Below are 18,666 nucleotides of genomic sequence, written 5' to 3'. Positions count from 1 at the left end.
ACTACCAAAGCAGCCGTGTGAGCTGGGCAACGACACTGACAGATACTGTATCAAACAGATTGTCACTTGCGACAGGCTTTATCCATCCCACTTCATTTAACTTTTCACATTAACACTTTCTTCAAGTTTTTTTTTTCCGACCACTCTTTTATACATATCATTAACTTTCATTTTCTTCTGTTGTTTATTGTCTTTCTATCGCTTAAATATCCCAAATTTCTTTGTATTGTGGTGGTATAATCTATCTTATTTTCTTTTTAATTCTCCTATCTTTGAAACAAGATATCCTTCTTTACTTAAGTACAGTACCATAACCCCCATTTTTACAATGCCTTTTTAGAATTAAGTTAGTGGTCAAACAAATAGAAAACTGTAGTCAATACTTTTTCTTTCTAAACACTTTCAAACTCAATTTCCTTTTTCCATATTTTTCAAATTTCATTCTTGAAATTTCATCCATTTCTTGAAATTTATATTCAACATTATCCCGTACATTCATCAATCCTCCACATTTTCACTGAAACCTCATCTTACCATAGTGCTACAGTAAATTCACTCCATCCAGTTGGGGTCTGCAGGTGAATCATTTTTGGCCTTAGACACCCGCTGAGTTTTAATCTATCCTGCTGGGTATTGGGTCACATTGGTGACTTGGCCGAAACACCAGGGCGTTACCGATACCACAACCGAAACTGATGACGAGTTTCTATCATTAGATTATGATTGAAAAGGTCAAAATGAAACCTAGATTTGTATTATGAGCAGATTATACTATCATTTATTTTCATAATATTCATACCTGTAGTTGGCCCTATAATTCATGTACTGTAAAAAACAGTATCATTTTTTAACACTACAGTAATGTGTTGCTCAAATTATACAGTTCTCCAAACTTCTGCTTAGAATAGAGCACTTTATGCTAGTTTACATATCATTGTCAACATTAAACGAATGAATACAGGGGGAAAAAAGAAAGTTACAGTATAGCATAATAAATAAAGTATCTTTATAAAGAAATGGCATTTTATCATATAACTTTTACTAAATATAAAATTGAGATCTATCTAAAAAGAATTAGAATTATTGTCATTATATGTTATATAAATATTAGATAAAAGAATACTTTTTATTTGGTCCACACACATAATTCTAAATATCATTCAAATTTAAATGAATTTATTTCAAATATCTGAACTCAAAGTACAAAATTATTAACTTGCAATTAAACGTAGATTGAAACAATTTAGTCTTTGCTGATTTAAACAATTCTATAAAAAAACAATATAGGAAAATTATGAAAAAAAAAAATCACCAGAAGTTATAAAGCACATATTGGGCTGTAGATATATCTGTAATATCTCTGTTGGCACCTTCAATTTCTTCCCACACCCACTAAATTGTTTACAAGTTCCACAAGCAATTATTTATGATGTGGAAAGTACTTCGTTGACATTCATAGGAAAAGAACGATTGTGTACAAGGCCATTGAAAATTACTAGTCTGTAGAATTTACATACCCGCAGAATACTTAACTAAGTGCATAAACTTTTTGGCCATGCTAATATAAAATTTAGTTACTCATTTTCCTATGATGAATCTGAGATTCCCAAATTAGTGATAATATTCCTTTTTTTACAGTATACTTCAAGTGACTGATTTCATATTTAAAATTAATAATTATAGATAAAATTGGGGAAAAAAGTATTTCTTTGTCTTAAGTTTGTATGGGATTTTTCTAGAAAATTATGATTTCAGGCAAATTGTGGTAAATGTTGAGTATTTTACTTTTAGTCAGCTGTTTTTAGTTACATTCTCCTGCTGTGGAAACTACCAGAAACAGAGATTTTGGAGAAATTTGCATAACACCTAGGGTGCTATTAAATCAGGTTCAAGTGACTAAAATACACTTACTTTTAATTATAACCTCAGTATTGAAAAATGTGGTAAAAGTTTATGGCTTTACATAATTGGACATTATTGCATCCATTATACACATTAGCACTATTAAATTTCAATTTTTTTATAGACACTATCATCTATATACCATAAGATGTTTGTGTTATTCAATCTTGAAGACGTAACTGTAATAATAACAGCAAGTATTCCTAGGCCTCCTTATTGCCTTAGTATGCCTACAAAGCCTGACTGATTACCAACAGCCTTGCACTGTGAAGTTCTAAGCCACTTTAAGACAAGATGTAATGCTAGAAATAATAAGAACCAGGGAGACACTGCACTGATACTCAATAATACTTAAATCCACTAATGTAATTAATCCTCTTAATCCATAAATATTAATCCACCAAATGTAAATAATCTCCTTTGTCTGGCAGACATTTAATTCCTCAATCATTAAATACTGGTATAGACAGGTGACATTAACACCTTGTCAGTTGTATAATGAAGGCATAAACTTGGACAATGGCGCTGCTGTGTGTTGTTTGTTGCTTTCGTGGGGGGTCTTATAGGGACCAACTCTTCAGAGGAAGAAATTTGTGGTCACAGAAATAATATTTGAACTATGCCTGTCTCTTATGCTTTTCTCATCCCTCCTTCAGTAATTTCCTCCTCTTTCTGTCCTCCACCCTTCCAAAATCCTGGACATGAGTTGGAAATTTTGTGAAATAGAATTGCGAATGCTATCTCCTCTTTGGAGCTGATGTGATGAGAATATAAAGACTTTGAATCATCAGGGCAGAAGTCAATAGGTCAATCATTTTTTTTTCCCTTCAATAATAAATAAACCTGACCCTAAGTTTATAGGGTCATCCCATTCTACTCTGGGTTATCAAAATATGGGTGAAAGTACCTCACCATAGCTGCATAAGTAGCAGCCCCAGACACAGCTAAGTAACCAGATATGCATTTGTCATTACAATATATTTTTCTCATTGTTTTGTTTTATTCTACACAATTGATAATATCAAAGTGGTCTAAATTTCTTTTAAAACTACCCTTGCAAAATTCAGGGGACTCCTCAACAGGTAACATATTGAGAAGAACAATGTCAACTGATGGTGAATATATTACAAATTGAAAATGAAAAAGATAAATGATGCTTCAAAAAAGTATAGTATATAAAAAAGGTATAATTATGTATTTTTCCAATCAAAAATATGGGCTTTCACCTTCTTATTTGTTATACAAAATACCATGAAGTGATGAATATTGTTAAATAAAAACTTAAATAATCAAGGCTGCATCAAAGTTATTGACCTTCCTTCAGGAATGAAGTTGAACAAATAAATTTTAAAATAGTGAACCACCATGGCTTGCAACCTAATTGCGAACCCATTGAATTTATATTTTATTGATCATTAAATATTTGGAACAAAATTTAAATTATAATAAAAAACAGGTCTACAGTAGTATTTATTATTTATTTATTCTGTTTTACTCTTAGATAGAGATGTTAGACTATAAAGGAAAATCAACTCCTATTCCCAATATTACAGTTCTAGACCAGCGAGGGATACCCAAGTTTTATCTAAAGTGCAAAGGTCAACTAGGATGCATGATTTTCAATAATCTCCTAAATGCCTTGACAATAATTATTATTATCCAATCAATCAACATAAATAAAAGTTACTCACCCCTGCTGATGTCTGCTCTAGGGACACGACTAGCAGTACTGCTATTATAAGCCTAGACGAAGATACAAATCATATTTCATTTCATTTATGTATAGTGAACATGAAATCTAAATTTCTATACAAAAATGAGATCCTAAGTAATTCATAAACAATATGTATTTGTCTATTCCAGTATATAAATCCAGTTTCCTACCCAAGAATTTCTGCCGGAGGGGGTGGCAAGTGGTAATCGGGGACCATTGTTTGACAGGCGGCATGGGCTATGGTCAAAGTGGGGCGGGTTTTGGTATTTTCTACCTTTTTTTCTGAGGACCACACGGTTTATATGCCTTTTGGAAGCTTTGGAGTTTTTGCAATTTTTTAAAATCTAAATGATTTATACTCAATTAAAATATATCTAATTATTTTGAATCTCTATTTGGTGTTACCAAGGGAAGGGGTGGAACATCCTGTTTGGCATCCTCTGGAGCCGTCACTGATTCAATCATAAATTTTGATTCTATAAAGCCATACTTTAAAAAGATATTTTTATAAATATAATTATTTAAATATTAAATAACTTTAATTTATCATGTAACAACTTTATTAATTAAAATTTAAAGACATTTACAGGATAATGACGGAGCCGCTTTAAAACATAGGTGCCTAGGGCTATGCTGTTTTATATGAATACACATCTCCTTGATGCTATAAAATTGTAATTCTGAACTGATAAAATGTACGAGGCAAATTCACCATGTTGGAACACAACCTTGTTACATCTACTCCTCCTATGCAGGGATAGTGATGTAGCTTACAACCCAGACTGCAGACAGGGTTTCATTTATGACATTTTAACAATAATTGACACGGCCTAGTAAAAAGGCAGTTGTCAGCTTATCGAGGTCTTTTATTGTTGATTCCACAATCACTTCCCGCTCTGATTTTTAACGTACAACTAAAAACAATGTTAGTAAGCCCTTACTTAAAAAAAGCCAACCTCTATTCAAATATACAGTCAGTATTTTAATAATGTAAATGAATGTTAAGTACAATTTTAACAACTAACTGAGCCTTATCTGCCTATATATTAAATTCAAGAAAAACACTTACCAGAATTTTAAAATTCGAATAAATCTATCTAATGCAGCAAAATTTCTCGTCGCTATGTTGGGCTCCATTCTGCCCGTATTTCAGCGGCTTTTCCGTTACCGCGAGGGCTGGCAGAACATGTACCCAAATTTACTCGACTCAAACTGCACCACTCTATAAACAAATTGTCCAAAGTAAATTTAATTGAACTGGAGTAGGTATCTAGATTGGCTAGGCTGTTGATTTTCAGGCTGAAATCCCCTAGATTTAGTAGAAAATTATTAAAATTTTCTGCAATAGGGGTGGAAGATAACCAAAGCCTAGGTCGAAAAATCGCTAGCGAAGATCCAAGTTTCGCGAGAGGATCGAGAAGCTTGCCAGTCAAGTAGGTGGAGCCAAGCGAAATATCATGTAACGAGATTTGGAAAACGATCAGCAAAATGTTTTTCTTTCTTTTGTTTTGGCACTACTCGATTTATATTAATTACAGTTTTGAACCTAAATGGTAAGATTTCGTCAACACTTAATTCCTTTCTTTTTTTGTTTAATTGGAATTGAATTTTCCAGACCAGACGTGTGGTCAACCTCAAACACAAAAAAAACACAATTCACCCAGCGAGTAGTAGCATACTTTATTGGGACCTAATAAAGTTAGCACGATTTGTTGGTACAGTATCATCATGGACCTATTAACATGGTATCATTATTTCACAGTTGTTTTATCGCCTTGTCTAAGTTCGCAACATCTGTTACAATTATAAAAACAATTTTTCATTAAAAAATTTCTTTTAACTATTTGAGATTGCATTGAATATGAACCAATTTCCAATGACAAAAATCTCATACCACATAAATAACATTTTTGTTGACTGTCTGAATACCGGTACTAATACAGTAGTGAGTACTTTATGTGCCTATGTGTGTGAGTGAGTACGTGGGCGTGTGTCCGGTGTTGCGTGTGGTTGGTGCTTGATGACTTTTGATGGGGTGTGCTCAAGAACCATTAGGTATAATTGTATACCTCAATGCTAATCCAAGCATTCAAACCAGAAAGCTAGTATTTTCTCCATGGATTTTAAAAAAAAATTATTTTGGGTGGCTGTTCGATGGATCAAGATAAACATGACCTAATTATATATAAAGGGTACTTTCATTCCTCATTGACCCAACGGCACAGGGAACTCGGTGGTTTCAATTCAAAGGTTCTTTGATGTCACTGACAAAAATAACACAGTCTTGATGTCGACTGTTTATTAACATAGCACAGGTCAGCCATCTACTGGTGCAATTGTACCGGCTCGTGGCTGTATAAAAATAAGACGAGAAGATCTTCCTGCCTCTGTAAATAACATTAAAAAACCGCAGAGAAAAGCACCTTTAAAGTTGTCCGTATGCATATTTTGCGCGTGTACTGTAGATGACCATTTTAGCGCATTAAATGAAAATGCCAATCATGTAATAGATCAGGATGTTTACATTTCAAACAAACATGATTCGAATTATGGCGTCAATTTTACGATAAGGCCACTATTAAGATGCCACAATCGTTACGACAGGTCAAATAGAATATTAAAACCATTTAACTATTAAGAAATTCGGAATAAATTATACGTTTATAATTCGATCGTCTGAGGAAACTTTCTCACAAGTAAAGGGAAGCCGAAAAGACGTCAGGAAGCGATTGCTATGATTTGCCCAAATAAACGATTGTATTCATATCCCATTGTATACAGGCCTAGTTGTAGGTCTGGATGGACTTCTATCAAGGTTAAAGGCATTCTTTTCCGAAAACAAGTCGGATATTTTGTTATAGTAGTGCTAGCTATATAATACTACGATATGCTTACATAAGTTTATCTGCCCATAAATACTTTCTTTAATTTTGCGCATGCCCTCAGGCCAGGCTAACCCAGCAGCCTATGTACGAAAATAGGCCTACTCTATTGCTACCGAAGCCTACAAAACATTTTAATATGATCATTGAAAATATTAATCTGGATCCACTTAACAAAATTTCCCCAATATTTTTGGATCATCAAAAATGAAAACAACATATAGAGCACGTGTGCACCTCAGAAATGTGCGTGAACAGGCCGCAAAACACGGTACCCGCACATCCATGCTCAACCGAGCAGCAAAACATTTAAATGTAAATAATTTATACTGAGAAATCCAATTTTTGAAGTTTGAATAGCGTTTGGTGGTTCATGGTTCATTGGATGGAGTTAAACAAAGCCAATAAACAGAAAAAAGATAACAAAAATATAACAACATGGTGGTATTGTTTTATAATTTTATATAGGCCTAGTATATCAAAATTTAATTATAAAAAATACCATGCAATAGTAAATAAAATTTTGTTTGTGACCAATTGAGTACTGTGATGTTTTTGCTGTATGTTACTAACTTAAGTCACCATAGTTTCTTGTGCGTTCTTGGTAACGTAACCGATTTGGAAGACGGTGTGTGTAGTTAGTTTACAAAAAAGACTAAGTATTTAATTTTATCATTCAACAACAATTTACAAATATCGTAAAAACTAGTACTGTGATTAATACATCTTTTCAATATGGGTGTGACCCGGGTTTTGATATGACTAAGATAACCCCAACGGGTATTTTTTTATTAATGTGCAAGATAACTCGTTTTATAGTCGGGTCACAACTGGTAAAGAAAACAAGTAAATAATCAAATTGGTTATTGCATCGTTCGTTTAGTCTCAGTTTCTTTCCATAGCTCATTGGCGAGGAATTCCGCCAGACAGCTGTTTTACAGTCACGCCCTTGTCGTTTTGACAGTTCATAGCGCTGATTTCCTGCAATTCTCCTAACCTTTTAAAGAAACTTTGCTCAAATCACTGGCTCTGGTTTCCCCGCTAAGATTTGACCTTCTCGTCGTAGGCTTTGTACTCAAGTTTGACTGTGTGTTTCAAGTACCGCAGTCCTGTCGCCTTGCAAAATAGTACCAAATATCCGTATCGAAGTAACGACAGAAATATAAAATAATTACAAAGAGTCATTAAAATTATTCTTTTTATAAAAAGTGGATGAACTGCACAATTAGTTGCTTTACTCATTTACTCTGTAAGGACGTTCACTGGGATTTTTATGGAACTGAGCAAGTAGTTCCGGTCGAATTCATACACGCAATTTTGGGCTATCCCACTTGCAGAAATTTGGTTGAGCGAAGCTATCCCCGCGATCCCAACTCTAGGCGAAAGATGGTGGTAGAGTGATTTAGAAAGAACATAAAATTGTTTTACTAAACCACACGAAGAAGAGAGTTTTCGCCTAAAATACTTGATAATTTGTTGAGCTGAGCTGTTCTTTGCCAGGCAAAGGACAGGCAGATCACCATAGACATGAAGATTAGGAAAGTAGCGACGATCAGCGTTCTCATTTTTGCCGTGATCATCGAATTGGCTACCGCCGCGGTAAGTACGCCAGCAGTACCCAGTTTTTATTTCTCGATAAGTGGTTAACAGTATATTCACTAATATTATATAAACCTAGGTTGACCTGATACCGTTAACATATTGTTAATTACTAAAATTTAATGGAAAATTTAGGTTATGTATGATAATGTATGATAATGTATGGTTTGAATGATGAAACAATTATTGGTCAAGCCATGACCATCCATTCTATCCACCCTATCCCAGAAAAAGTGTAGCACCTTACTTTGTAGGCCTACTAGTGTAGTGTTGATAAGCCTCATTTTCTGCATTTTTTATATTAAATACAATAAGTTACTATATATAGGCTACTGTTAACATAAGAGTGCTTGTTAATTGAAGCATAGGGTACACAAAGCTATAAAAATCATTTCGATTTAATACAAACATGGGTAGGAAAAATGAAGATTTAATTGTTTTATAACTGAGGCCTACGGGTACTGGTATATCTTTATTTGAAATGTTTAAAATCGCAAGCCCGACACAATTTATTGTCAGGGATGGTTTTAAGGTTGTCGTTAGAATAATGTTTATTATTCACGACATGATCTGCCTCCAACGCAGACCTTTAACTCACCAGACCTGACAACAAATAACATGCCTGCATCGTATGATGCTTAGTTGGCCATAACGTTTTTATAGTGTCTACATATACCAATGAAGAATTATGCACTGACCACTCTGTTAGATATTACTTATTTCTTGTCATCTAGTGATTCTCGTCTTTTTTTTACTTTCCTCATTTCCGTTTATTCACAGCCTGATTTTTACATACTCTTCATTATCCCATCATCCTCTCATGGTTACCGCAATTATACGCTTGGCTTTTAAGTTTCATCACTTGGCATATTGCCTAAACAACCTTTATACCTATCTATATATTATACGTTAAGGTTATTAAAGTGTTGTTTCACTTTGAAATAACGATGTTCTTTTTTCCACGAAGATGGCTGTAAATAATAACAGACACAGTTGTATTTGGTACGGTAGGTCTCATGAAGGGAGATTAAGTTCTCTTTGGACAGGCAAAGCCCAGCTCTGTTTTTTGGTGTCTTTTTTATTATTTTGGCATTATCTGTTCTAAAACATCTTTGATTTTTAATCTTTCCACATTGACCCTTATATACCCCCGCCCCACGTAAACACGCACATACATTCATTACACAAATGCTGGCTTTTTGAAGTAAACTATTCATAACAGACACACTGTCTCCATCAACTTACCAAATAATTTTATTGTTTATCTTAAATAAAGTTAGGTTATCAGCATTTTTCATGGGGTTTCCTGTCTGCCATTTGATTTCAATTCAATTGCTTATCATCAGTGTATCTTATAAACATTTTGGGTCATTTAAGGGTCAAGGGTTAAGTAATAATATACAGTATAGCAACCTTTTAACTATTGGTATCCTTTGGGGTATGGTATGAGAGGTCGGACAATTTGACAAATAACTCTCAGTAATGGGGGTTAAAATATAAGTACTTTTTAATAGTCCAAAAAAATGTTTTTGGGAAAAAAAGAGGAAGATGTGTACCTATGTTTTTGTTAGTGTTGTATGGTTTTTTTTGGGGTTTTTTTTTTTTTTGCTTTATGGGCGATTTGACTGAAGTTGTTATTGTTATCTTTTAGCTTAATATTTTTTTGGTTTGAATTGAAGTTAGCCGCAAGAAAATTATGTTTCATCCACTCTGGTGTAGACCGTGTTTTTCATTTCAGATTAATTTATTTTCCTAAATTTCAAGTTGTTTATTTGCTACTGCAGGCAGAGCCTAATGAGCAGAAATTGTGCAAAATCAGGAGACATTGATCTTTGGACATGATCATTAACCCCTGAAGAATCAAAAGAATAACATGAAAATATTTAAAATCCAACTCCACCCTAAAGCACTATAGGTCCTAATGCATTCATTGTTCACTTTGGAAATTTATATTCTTCCACATTCAGTTAGGAGGTAAGCCAACACCACTGTATTAAGAAGCTTTGTGGCTACATATAGCACTTCAAGTTATTGATACCTCACGGATCTGAATCCAATGTATCTCATTAATGTGTTTTTATTGTTATTGCTACTTTTGATTTTTTTTATATATATTTTCATAAAAAACACAAGCCTTGGAGAATATGTACAATGTGGAATTTCATTGCCATGCCTAATTGGAATGCAAACTTTTGTTTCTGACCCTTGAGCTCTGTTTCTCATTCATCAAAGTTTCTGCTGCATTTTTTGGAATCTTTGTAAATAAACCCTGAGAGGATTTGTATCCGGGGACTTAATACAATTATAATACATGGAAGTAATGTATAACACCATTGTAAAACAATTTCACACCATGGGAATAATGTTATGATGTAGTGTATGAAGTTAGTCGAATATTTATATTAACTTATTAAAGTCTAATATAATTTCACCTGTCTGAAAAAATAAAACTGTAACCATGGAACCCATGCTGTTAGACAGTTTTATACCAATGGGTTAGAAGTATACCATGGCAAATGTATGCAGAGTATTATCATGATAAGTATTGTCATGTAAGTTTCAAAACTTTTAATCTACATATTGAAGAACCATTCAGTTTTCTGAGCATTCATTCTGAAATATAAATTTTCCCTAAAAAATATAATTAAACTTAAATATATTTTATCACTGGCCCCCATGAAATTATAATAACCTAAAGTTTTGGCCTACAGGAATAATGTTGACCTACAAAGTGTTCTCTTTGCCAAGTACATCATTATTTGTGTATGAATGTTCATCAAAATCTCGCTAGATACAGATGTCATTCATTACAATAGGAAATGTTTGTTACTGTGTTTAATTGATTTATACATCTAAAGAGCTACTGTAAGTTTCTCATGATATTTTAAATCTACAGAGTGAGTAAAGTAATATCGATTCAAAAGCAATTATCATCTATTTAATGTGATACATTTAATAGTATAATACTGGCTTGGTAAATTTGATAAGTAATTATCAAAACCAGATTATATGGATTCAGTAGTAGTTCCTTTGTCAATTATCAACCCAATTAAAATATAATTATAATGTGAAATAGTGCTTCCAATCTTATAATATACTTTCCTGCTATTAGAAGGATCATCTAACCCACAATTTTGGTATAGAGTTTTTTCAATTCCTTCTACCTGCAACTACAGTTACTTTTCAATATTAGATTAGTACAGTAGTAGCATAGTGGTTGGTAAATATTTAATACCACCAAATTTAACGGAGTGTAAATATTTCCTTCCTTCAGTCAAGTGTTTAATAGGATTTGGCCAGCTTGAAAAAATGTTGAGGCTCTGGTACAAAGTTTTTGTGTTTGTTAAAAAAAAATGTTTACGTGATTTAATAGGGATTACTTAATTGTGTGTTTGTAAAATGTTTTCATTTTGTTGATTTTATTCACATACAGAATTATTTTTCTATTAATTATAATCATAATTAATTGTATCTAATAATATTTAGTTTTACCCCCCAAAAAATAAAGTTTTTTTTTCTGATTGGCTTGTATTGTAATGACTTCAATGTTGCCTATTCATCAATTCCAATATAAATTAAAATTCACTTAATATCAGTTGTCCATAAATTATTTGCTATAAAACATAAGATTATAACTCCATACCATCGTGTTAAGATTCATGCAACATGTTCTTTGATGAGTTCATATTTGGTTTGCTTTAGAAATTATTAAATGATGATGATTATTTGCTTCTGAAGGTTTTAAAAAAAATAAATAAATTTAACCGTTATGTTACTATTATTTAATAAATTTATCCGCCAATTATAGCATTTTATAGGCCCATTGTTCACTTGTTGTCTACTTGTTCTTACACCATTGTTAATTGCAGTTCACCATAAAAGCAGGATACATTTTGGCTGCAGCTATAAACAGTGTTATTCACATTTGTTTATCCTGAAATACCCCCAATAAAAGTACAAATTCCAATTTAATTTATCCTTCAGTATTTGACATGCGGAAATTTATCAAAAATAATCAAGATTTTTTTTTTTTGCAAGTGTTGGTTTGAGGACCTTCCGTACTGAGTAAGGTTGGGCATAGCTCCAATCAAAATGTAGAATTTCTATCTGTTTTCGTGTTCATTTTTCTTTTGCAAATTATGAGCCAGATGTAAATTATGACATTTGTTTTCCAACTTTGACAAGTTTATCATCTGGAAATGTTTTTTTGAATTCTAGAAATACCACAAAGTATTATTCAAATCACAAACAACATTCGTCCAAGTTTTTCTTACAACCATAAACTGCTAAAATACCCCGTCAATGCAATGTGTCTGCATAGTTTTTTTTTTAACGCAAACTCAAAATTTTCTCCAACATCTGAGAGTGTTCTACATGAAAATATGCTTTCTTTTGATGATGACATAAATAATGTACAGTAACATCTCCCAATTACGTACCCCTTCGTCCGAACAGAGTTAGTAATTGAGAAAATTTGTAATTCAGAGAGTTCATGAATACAATTTTAAGTGTTTTTGTAGGTAAAAATGGAGGTTCGTACAATAATTGGGAGATGTTACTGTAATCATATTTATTTTAATTTTTCTAGAATTTGCTCTGGCCAATATTGATTGTTTTATTTTCTGGTCAGTAAAAACCCTCAATTACGTACGGCACGGGCCCAGGGCTGTTCGTAATTGCGAGTATTCATAAGATCGGGGTTGACCTAAATTCCTATATATTTGCACTGGTACTATTTACACTGGCATAAACTAGGCCATAGGCTAGGCCCACAGGCCTACGCAGATAAGTCTGAGGGGGCCTAGGCTTACAATAGGCAGTTTAGCATTCTGATCCCACTCTAGGCCCTACACAAATTTGTTTTTAATCGGACGTTTTTACCTTCTTTACCTACTGTAGATTGTGGATTTTACTCCAACACAACTTCCATAGATACTTGTTTATTATATATATTGATCATTCAATAAAACAATCAAGCACTATGTTGACTATTAAAGCTGAAAATGATGATTAAATGAGAAGTAAAATTTGTGTGAAGTCATAATAAACACTGAATTTGAAGAGGCACATTAGAGGGCCTCCTTCACTTGAAAATTACATAGTACTGTATTTTGATATGTTGTGTTGTATGCATGATAATAACAGTTACAATTCGAGCGGATTTTTTTTATATATATATTTTTTTTTTTTTTTTAATTTTCACTTCACTTTTTATGACGTCATCACCTTGATTTTACATTCGTAAAATCGGGAATTCGTTAAATCAGGGTTCGTAATTGATGGTTTCTACTGTAATTTAATTGGGTTTTTTTTATATATATTACCTGTCTGTACATTAGGTCTACATATAATACAAATTTACAAATTCACATTTATTTTTTTTATGTTGAAAGAAAAATATAGAAGATAGAAACTTAAACAAAATAGAGCATCAAATCATAATGCCATGAATAATGATTTTACTGTATTTGATTTTCATATTAAGATCCTTAGTATTGTCAGTGGTTGACCATTGAATGTCCAGTAGAATGTTCAAAAAATTACTAACCAGTAACAAACTATAAAATCATTTAGATAGGCGTTTAGAAAATGGCTAAAGCTCCAAAAGCCCTAATCCTATATATTTATAGTGGTACAGTAGTAGTGAAATTCAAAGCCTTGAAAAATTACAAACGAAAATGGCTAAGGCAATTCTTAGAGCACCCTGTAATACATGTAAGGAAGCTTTATATGGAGATCTAGGCTGGAAATCCATTTCAGCTATTCAGGACTCCCAACGTATTGATTTCCTGAATAGACTATTAAAGATAGATATGAACCGTTGGCCCAGATTGGCATTTAGTGCTTTGCTATACACTGGTTGTACATCTACATTTAAGTGGAAGTAGTATAATCTTAAACTTATGTGGAATTAGCCACATATTTAATCTAAATTTAAATGACAAAAATTGGGTAAATGTAACCAAAAATTTAATTGAAAGAATTGATGGTATTCAATTATTTGACCGAGCTAGAAAGAAATTGTCCCATCAGTTTATGTCACTCTTAAATCCACACCATACCTAGAGCCGTACTTGTTAAGATAAATTTGATTTCTTAAGGGCAAGCAGGTGCTGGATAGAATTGGATCGGGCTTAGTCCTGAAAGAGAGTATGTCCCGAAGAAAACCTAAATTGTTCGGCCATTTGATGAGAAGACACGGGAGCCTTGAAACTTCTCTAATTCAAGGAACATCAGAGGGGAAAAGAAGACGAGGTAGACCATATCCTGGTCTCATTCCATCAGGACCATGACAGGGTTAAGCCTATCCGCAGCATCACACCTTGCACAAGGTCGAAGTTGTTGGCCTGGCCTCATCGCGACCACAGCAGTGCTACGCACTACCTGAATAACAAAAGGGGCAAGCCTTAAATTTAAAGCTAGATCTAATAACACTTTTGTGCTTAGCCTTAAGAAATGTATATCGGAAGATAAAAATGATGGCACATGCCCTCTATGCAATGATGGTAAAGAAGACATTCTTTATGTTTAAATGCAAATGCTTTGCTAATGTACGAGCAATTGAATTTTGAACTTGAATACAATTTATCTAATACTAAATAGTAACCATCATATATTCTGGCTGTATTTAATATCAGGCAGTCCAACACTAAAGTTGAAACTAGCTTAGGCAGTGGTAACAGCCTTCCTAATGAAACACATGCATTGATTTAAAAAGAAGTTGACAGAATTTTCGATCTCTATTGTAAAAGCTACATAAAATAAGTATGGGCCCTACGTAACGCTGTGTTAAATGAACCTATTTAATTGTCTGGTAGTTGTAATACTGTGTGTAAAGTAATTTTTTAATGAGATTCTGATTTTTGTTTCAATTTCTTTTCTTTCTTAAACTTATATTTATATATTTTATGAAAACTGTTTACTAATAAATAATGCTTCATACACAGAGAAAGCGTTGCCATATTCATGGCTACTTTCTCCAGGTAGTTCATTCATTCAACATTCTAAAGGTTTATTTATTTCAAAACTTCACGAACATACATAAAGTAACAATGAAAATCCTTTTAACTAAGAACATTTGTAGTAAAAAGAAACAAAATAAATAAAAAAATAAATATAAATAAACTCTGCTCTGTATTCACCTAGTTGGTGGACCCCTCTCTCTTTGTCTAGAGTAGTACTTTTAATTGCCAATTTCAATTTGTAAGTGTAGGCCTTTATATATATTTTTTGTTAATTAAGTTAATAGTTTAATTCTTTGTTTATAATTTTGTTCTTTTATAAGTTGTGGATGCACCACCTTTGTGTGTGCCACCGATATAAAGGTGTAATTTCCCAATAAATACTTACTTAAAGCTAACACCCCTAAACCTACTAGTACTCTGGACCATGATAGGTTCTGCCCCATTCTGACTTTAAATCTTAGATGGCCTCATGCACTACCCTGGCAAAAAAAATTCTGGATTTGCCGCTAATTGTATACTTTCACTGTTTCAGTCTGTTTTGTGATGAATACTGGTCAACATTTTCAGCTTGGTCCTCTCCCAATGTATGACCCTGATTATAGTAAGAAAATAGCTGGAGGGACCCTGAAGGCAAGGGTGTGACCTTTTGATAATAATCCTACCTCCATGAAGATTATTATTGTAACTATGGAAATTGTAATTATGGGATACCGGGTTATGTTTCTGTAACTACTGTATGACAGCAGACGTGTTTTAAAATTAAGTTTGACAGGTGTTTAGATAGGGAAGAATTTATTAATGTGGATTCCGGTCAATAAGTAAATGTTTACTATACTTCACAGAGGGAAAAAAAAATGTTTCCATTAATTTTTTATTTATATGTTTCCAATTTAGTGTACATAATGATTCTTTCACTTTAATTTTGATATTTTAGACAGTTTAATGATGTTCAGTTGATGGATGTTATGTTTGTTTTTTTCAGGCTTGTGTTGGTTGTCAAGGAGCTCCAAGATGTATATGCAATGGAACGAAAGGTGATAGGGTAAGTAAGCAATATGTAGCTCAGTGGTCAAAATACTCTTCCATTTTCAAAATCATGGAAGGACAAATCTTCCCAAGGCCATTCAAAAGTAGGCCAACTGCTTATGATATTTTGTAATTTTTTTTTTTTTTGTCAATCAACATGCAATAACATTTAAAGAATGCGCATTTAACTACATTACACAGTCACACAACATAGAGAATGTAAGTCAAGGTGAAGAAACCATTGCAATCTACATGTTCTTCAAAAAGGATTCCTGCAGAGATAATCTTCTTTGCGGCGCATGTTCTCAAATCATGTATTAGAGTTTGGAGCGAGTAAAACAAACATAATTGAGAGGCTATTTGTTAACATTCTGTACGGTACATTATCCGCTCGTGCCGAGCTGATCTAAAGCAGGAATGGCAGAAGGAGTTTAAACATAAGACAAGCGCTCCAACGATCTTACTATTGGAATTATTCGCACAACTGCTCAATGTAAGCATGCTTATTTGGCAGTTGTTGATAATTCTTATTATTGAAGAAAGAGGGAGGATTTGGATTCATCAAGCATTGGAAAAAACATAACTGCAGAGACGACTGGAATATTATTTTGGTCCTATATATCGGTACATTATGGTTGTATTTTATTATCCAATTTTAGGATTGTGATTTTATTTCATTGATTTTATATCATAAATGGACAAAACCAAGAACAGAATTTATGATATCCAAGTAAACGTAACTCAAAATTGTCAGTAAATACAGATTATGTTGTGGTTGTGACACATTCAGGAACATTTTGAGTTATTTATTATTTAGGTTATAATATTGTTATTATAACCAGGGATTGTTTAATACAACTTAATGATTTCCTGAAGGTGTCTCACTGCTGGTTTATTAGATTACATTTACAATGGTTTGTGTGGGTGAATGTTGTTTCCTTATGGTCCATTAATCATGCAATAATGTTGTATGGTTTGGTACCAGTTGGCAAAGCCCAACCATTGTTCTTTTACCTTTTTTCAGGTACTTATATCCACATTCCATGGAAAAACAATTGGCAGATTTGGGGGTCTTATACCAGTATTATATTAATACAAACAGTATGGTTATTAGCTTGAGTCTCTTTAGACCTTACAAAGTTTAGAACTCTCTGAAATTTGGGATGGACTTATACATGGGTAGGTAATTTGGCATGAATGTTTTTTTTTTTGTCTTTCGTGGGGATCACCCACCTTTATTTGTCCTCTTTTTTCATGATTTTCAATTTTTCGTTTTCTCTCCTATTATACAGTGATCTTATGCTGTACCAATATTTACATATGCGTTCACAATTCAAAACAATTTTGCATTTATACATTATTACAATATAAAACAAATTTAAAAGAAAAATTAATTGAATTTTGTAAGCATACTTTTTTTTTTAAGTAGGAGAAAATTGCACATTTCCCGTAAATCATTTCCTCCATACCTACATGCAATATATGTATTATACAAACACACACCTACACACACACACAAACATACATAAATACACCAACAAACACACACCCACGCCCACACCCACACACATACCCACCAATAACCTACACATATACATAGGCCTACTGTACGTAAAAAAGCATACCCCCAAATAAAACAAACATACATACACAACAGTGGACCAATTATTAAATATTTTTGTTTTCCTCCTGATTTTCATTTTCTTTAACCTTAATTACTGTACCTTTGTAATAGACATTCTGTTTACACCTTTCACATTCTTTTTTCCCCTTTTTTTTTCCTTTACGAAATTTTCATTATTTCCTTGTTCCCTTTTTCTTTTTTGGTTTACATTTTCAATCATAAGCAAAGTGAATGTTACTCAAAGTAGAAAGTACAGTACAGTAGGCTATTTCCTAGGATGGACTTTATATGGAACTGCAGTTTTAAATTTTCAACCTTTTCATCTCTTCCAAAGCCAAAGTCCTTCCCATCAAATTTTCTCCTTCCATTTGATCGAATTGTATGAAAAGGGTTACCATCCAATTTGTCCAGGTACTTACAATCCAAACTGTCCTATCAAATGCTTCATTTTGCTAAGCTTACCCTAAAATCCTTCCTTATGGAATTTTCGATTAATCCAACCACCACTCGAAATCAATGCCCTGATTTTTATAATCTTTGGTACAACTGCTACATAAGCATGTTTATTTGGCTACTGTATGGTTGACAAAGATATTTTGTGTCGTTCTTCATTTCGTAATTGTCCTCATCTAGTTTTCTATTTTTCCATAAAATTTGGTAAAGATAATATCATCATTCTAATTTCTTTCTAAACCAGATATTAAACAAGTGGAATTTTTTTATACCTTGTTCAGCGAACCCTCCACCCGCCAATAATAATGATTTCAAATAAAAATAAAATTTGATTTTTGGCCAATTAGCGTACCAGCCATCACAAAAAAAAAATGGAAATTTTAGAAAAAAGATATGTTTTTCATTATTTTTATTACACCCGCTGCTACATTGAAATATTCAAAAATATGATATGTATGTTCCTTCTTAATTTTATAAATTAAAAGCATTAAACCATTCCAT

General features: G+C 32.8%; 2 protein-coding genes across 2 annotated transcripts in view; one reads left to right on the top strand and one right to left on the bottom strand.

Annotated features, from left to right (window-relative positions):
• Positions 1-5,030, bottom strand: part of LOC117109298 (collagen alpha-2(IV) chain-like) — a 55,008-nt gene extending 49,978 nt beyond the window's left edge. Inside the window, exons 1-2 of the mRNA XM_033251567.1 lie at positions 4,686-5,030; positions 3,594-3,645 (exon numbers count right to left, since the gene is read on the bottom strand). Of these exons, the coding sequence (XP_033107458.1) occupies positions 3,594-3,645; positions 4,686-4,753 (120 nt within the window). The 5' untranslated portion in view covers positions 4,754-5,030. The remainder of the gene's footprint in view (positions 1-3,593; positions 3,646-4,685) is intronic.
• A 2,530-nt stretch (positions 5,031-7,560) lies between these two features.
• The window catches only part of LOC117109317 (collagen alpha-1(I) chain-like), a gene marked incomplete in the record, with an annotated part of 62,003 nt that continues 50,897 nt past the window's right edge, over positions 7,561-18,666 (top strand). Inside the window, 2 exon segments of the mRNA XM_033251589.1 lie at positions 7,561-8,097; positions 16,045-16,104. Coding sequence (XP_033107480.1) covers positions 8,026-8,097; positions 16,045-16,104 — 132 coding nt within the window.

Source organism: Anneissia japonica, unplaced genomic scaffold (assembly GCF_011630105.1).
Source record: "Anneissia japonica isolate Jap-2015-1 unplaced genomic scaffold, ASM1163010v1 scaffold287761_len698747_cov189, whole genome shotgun sequence".
Taxonomy (NCBI): domain Eukaryota; kingdom Metazoa; phylum Echinodermata; class Crinoidea; order Comatulida; family Comatulidae; genus Anneissia; species Anneissia japonica.
The sequence above is the reverse complement of the archived record's forward strand: the minus strand, read 5'-3'. Positions and strand labels throughout refer to the sequence as shown.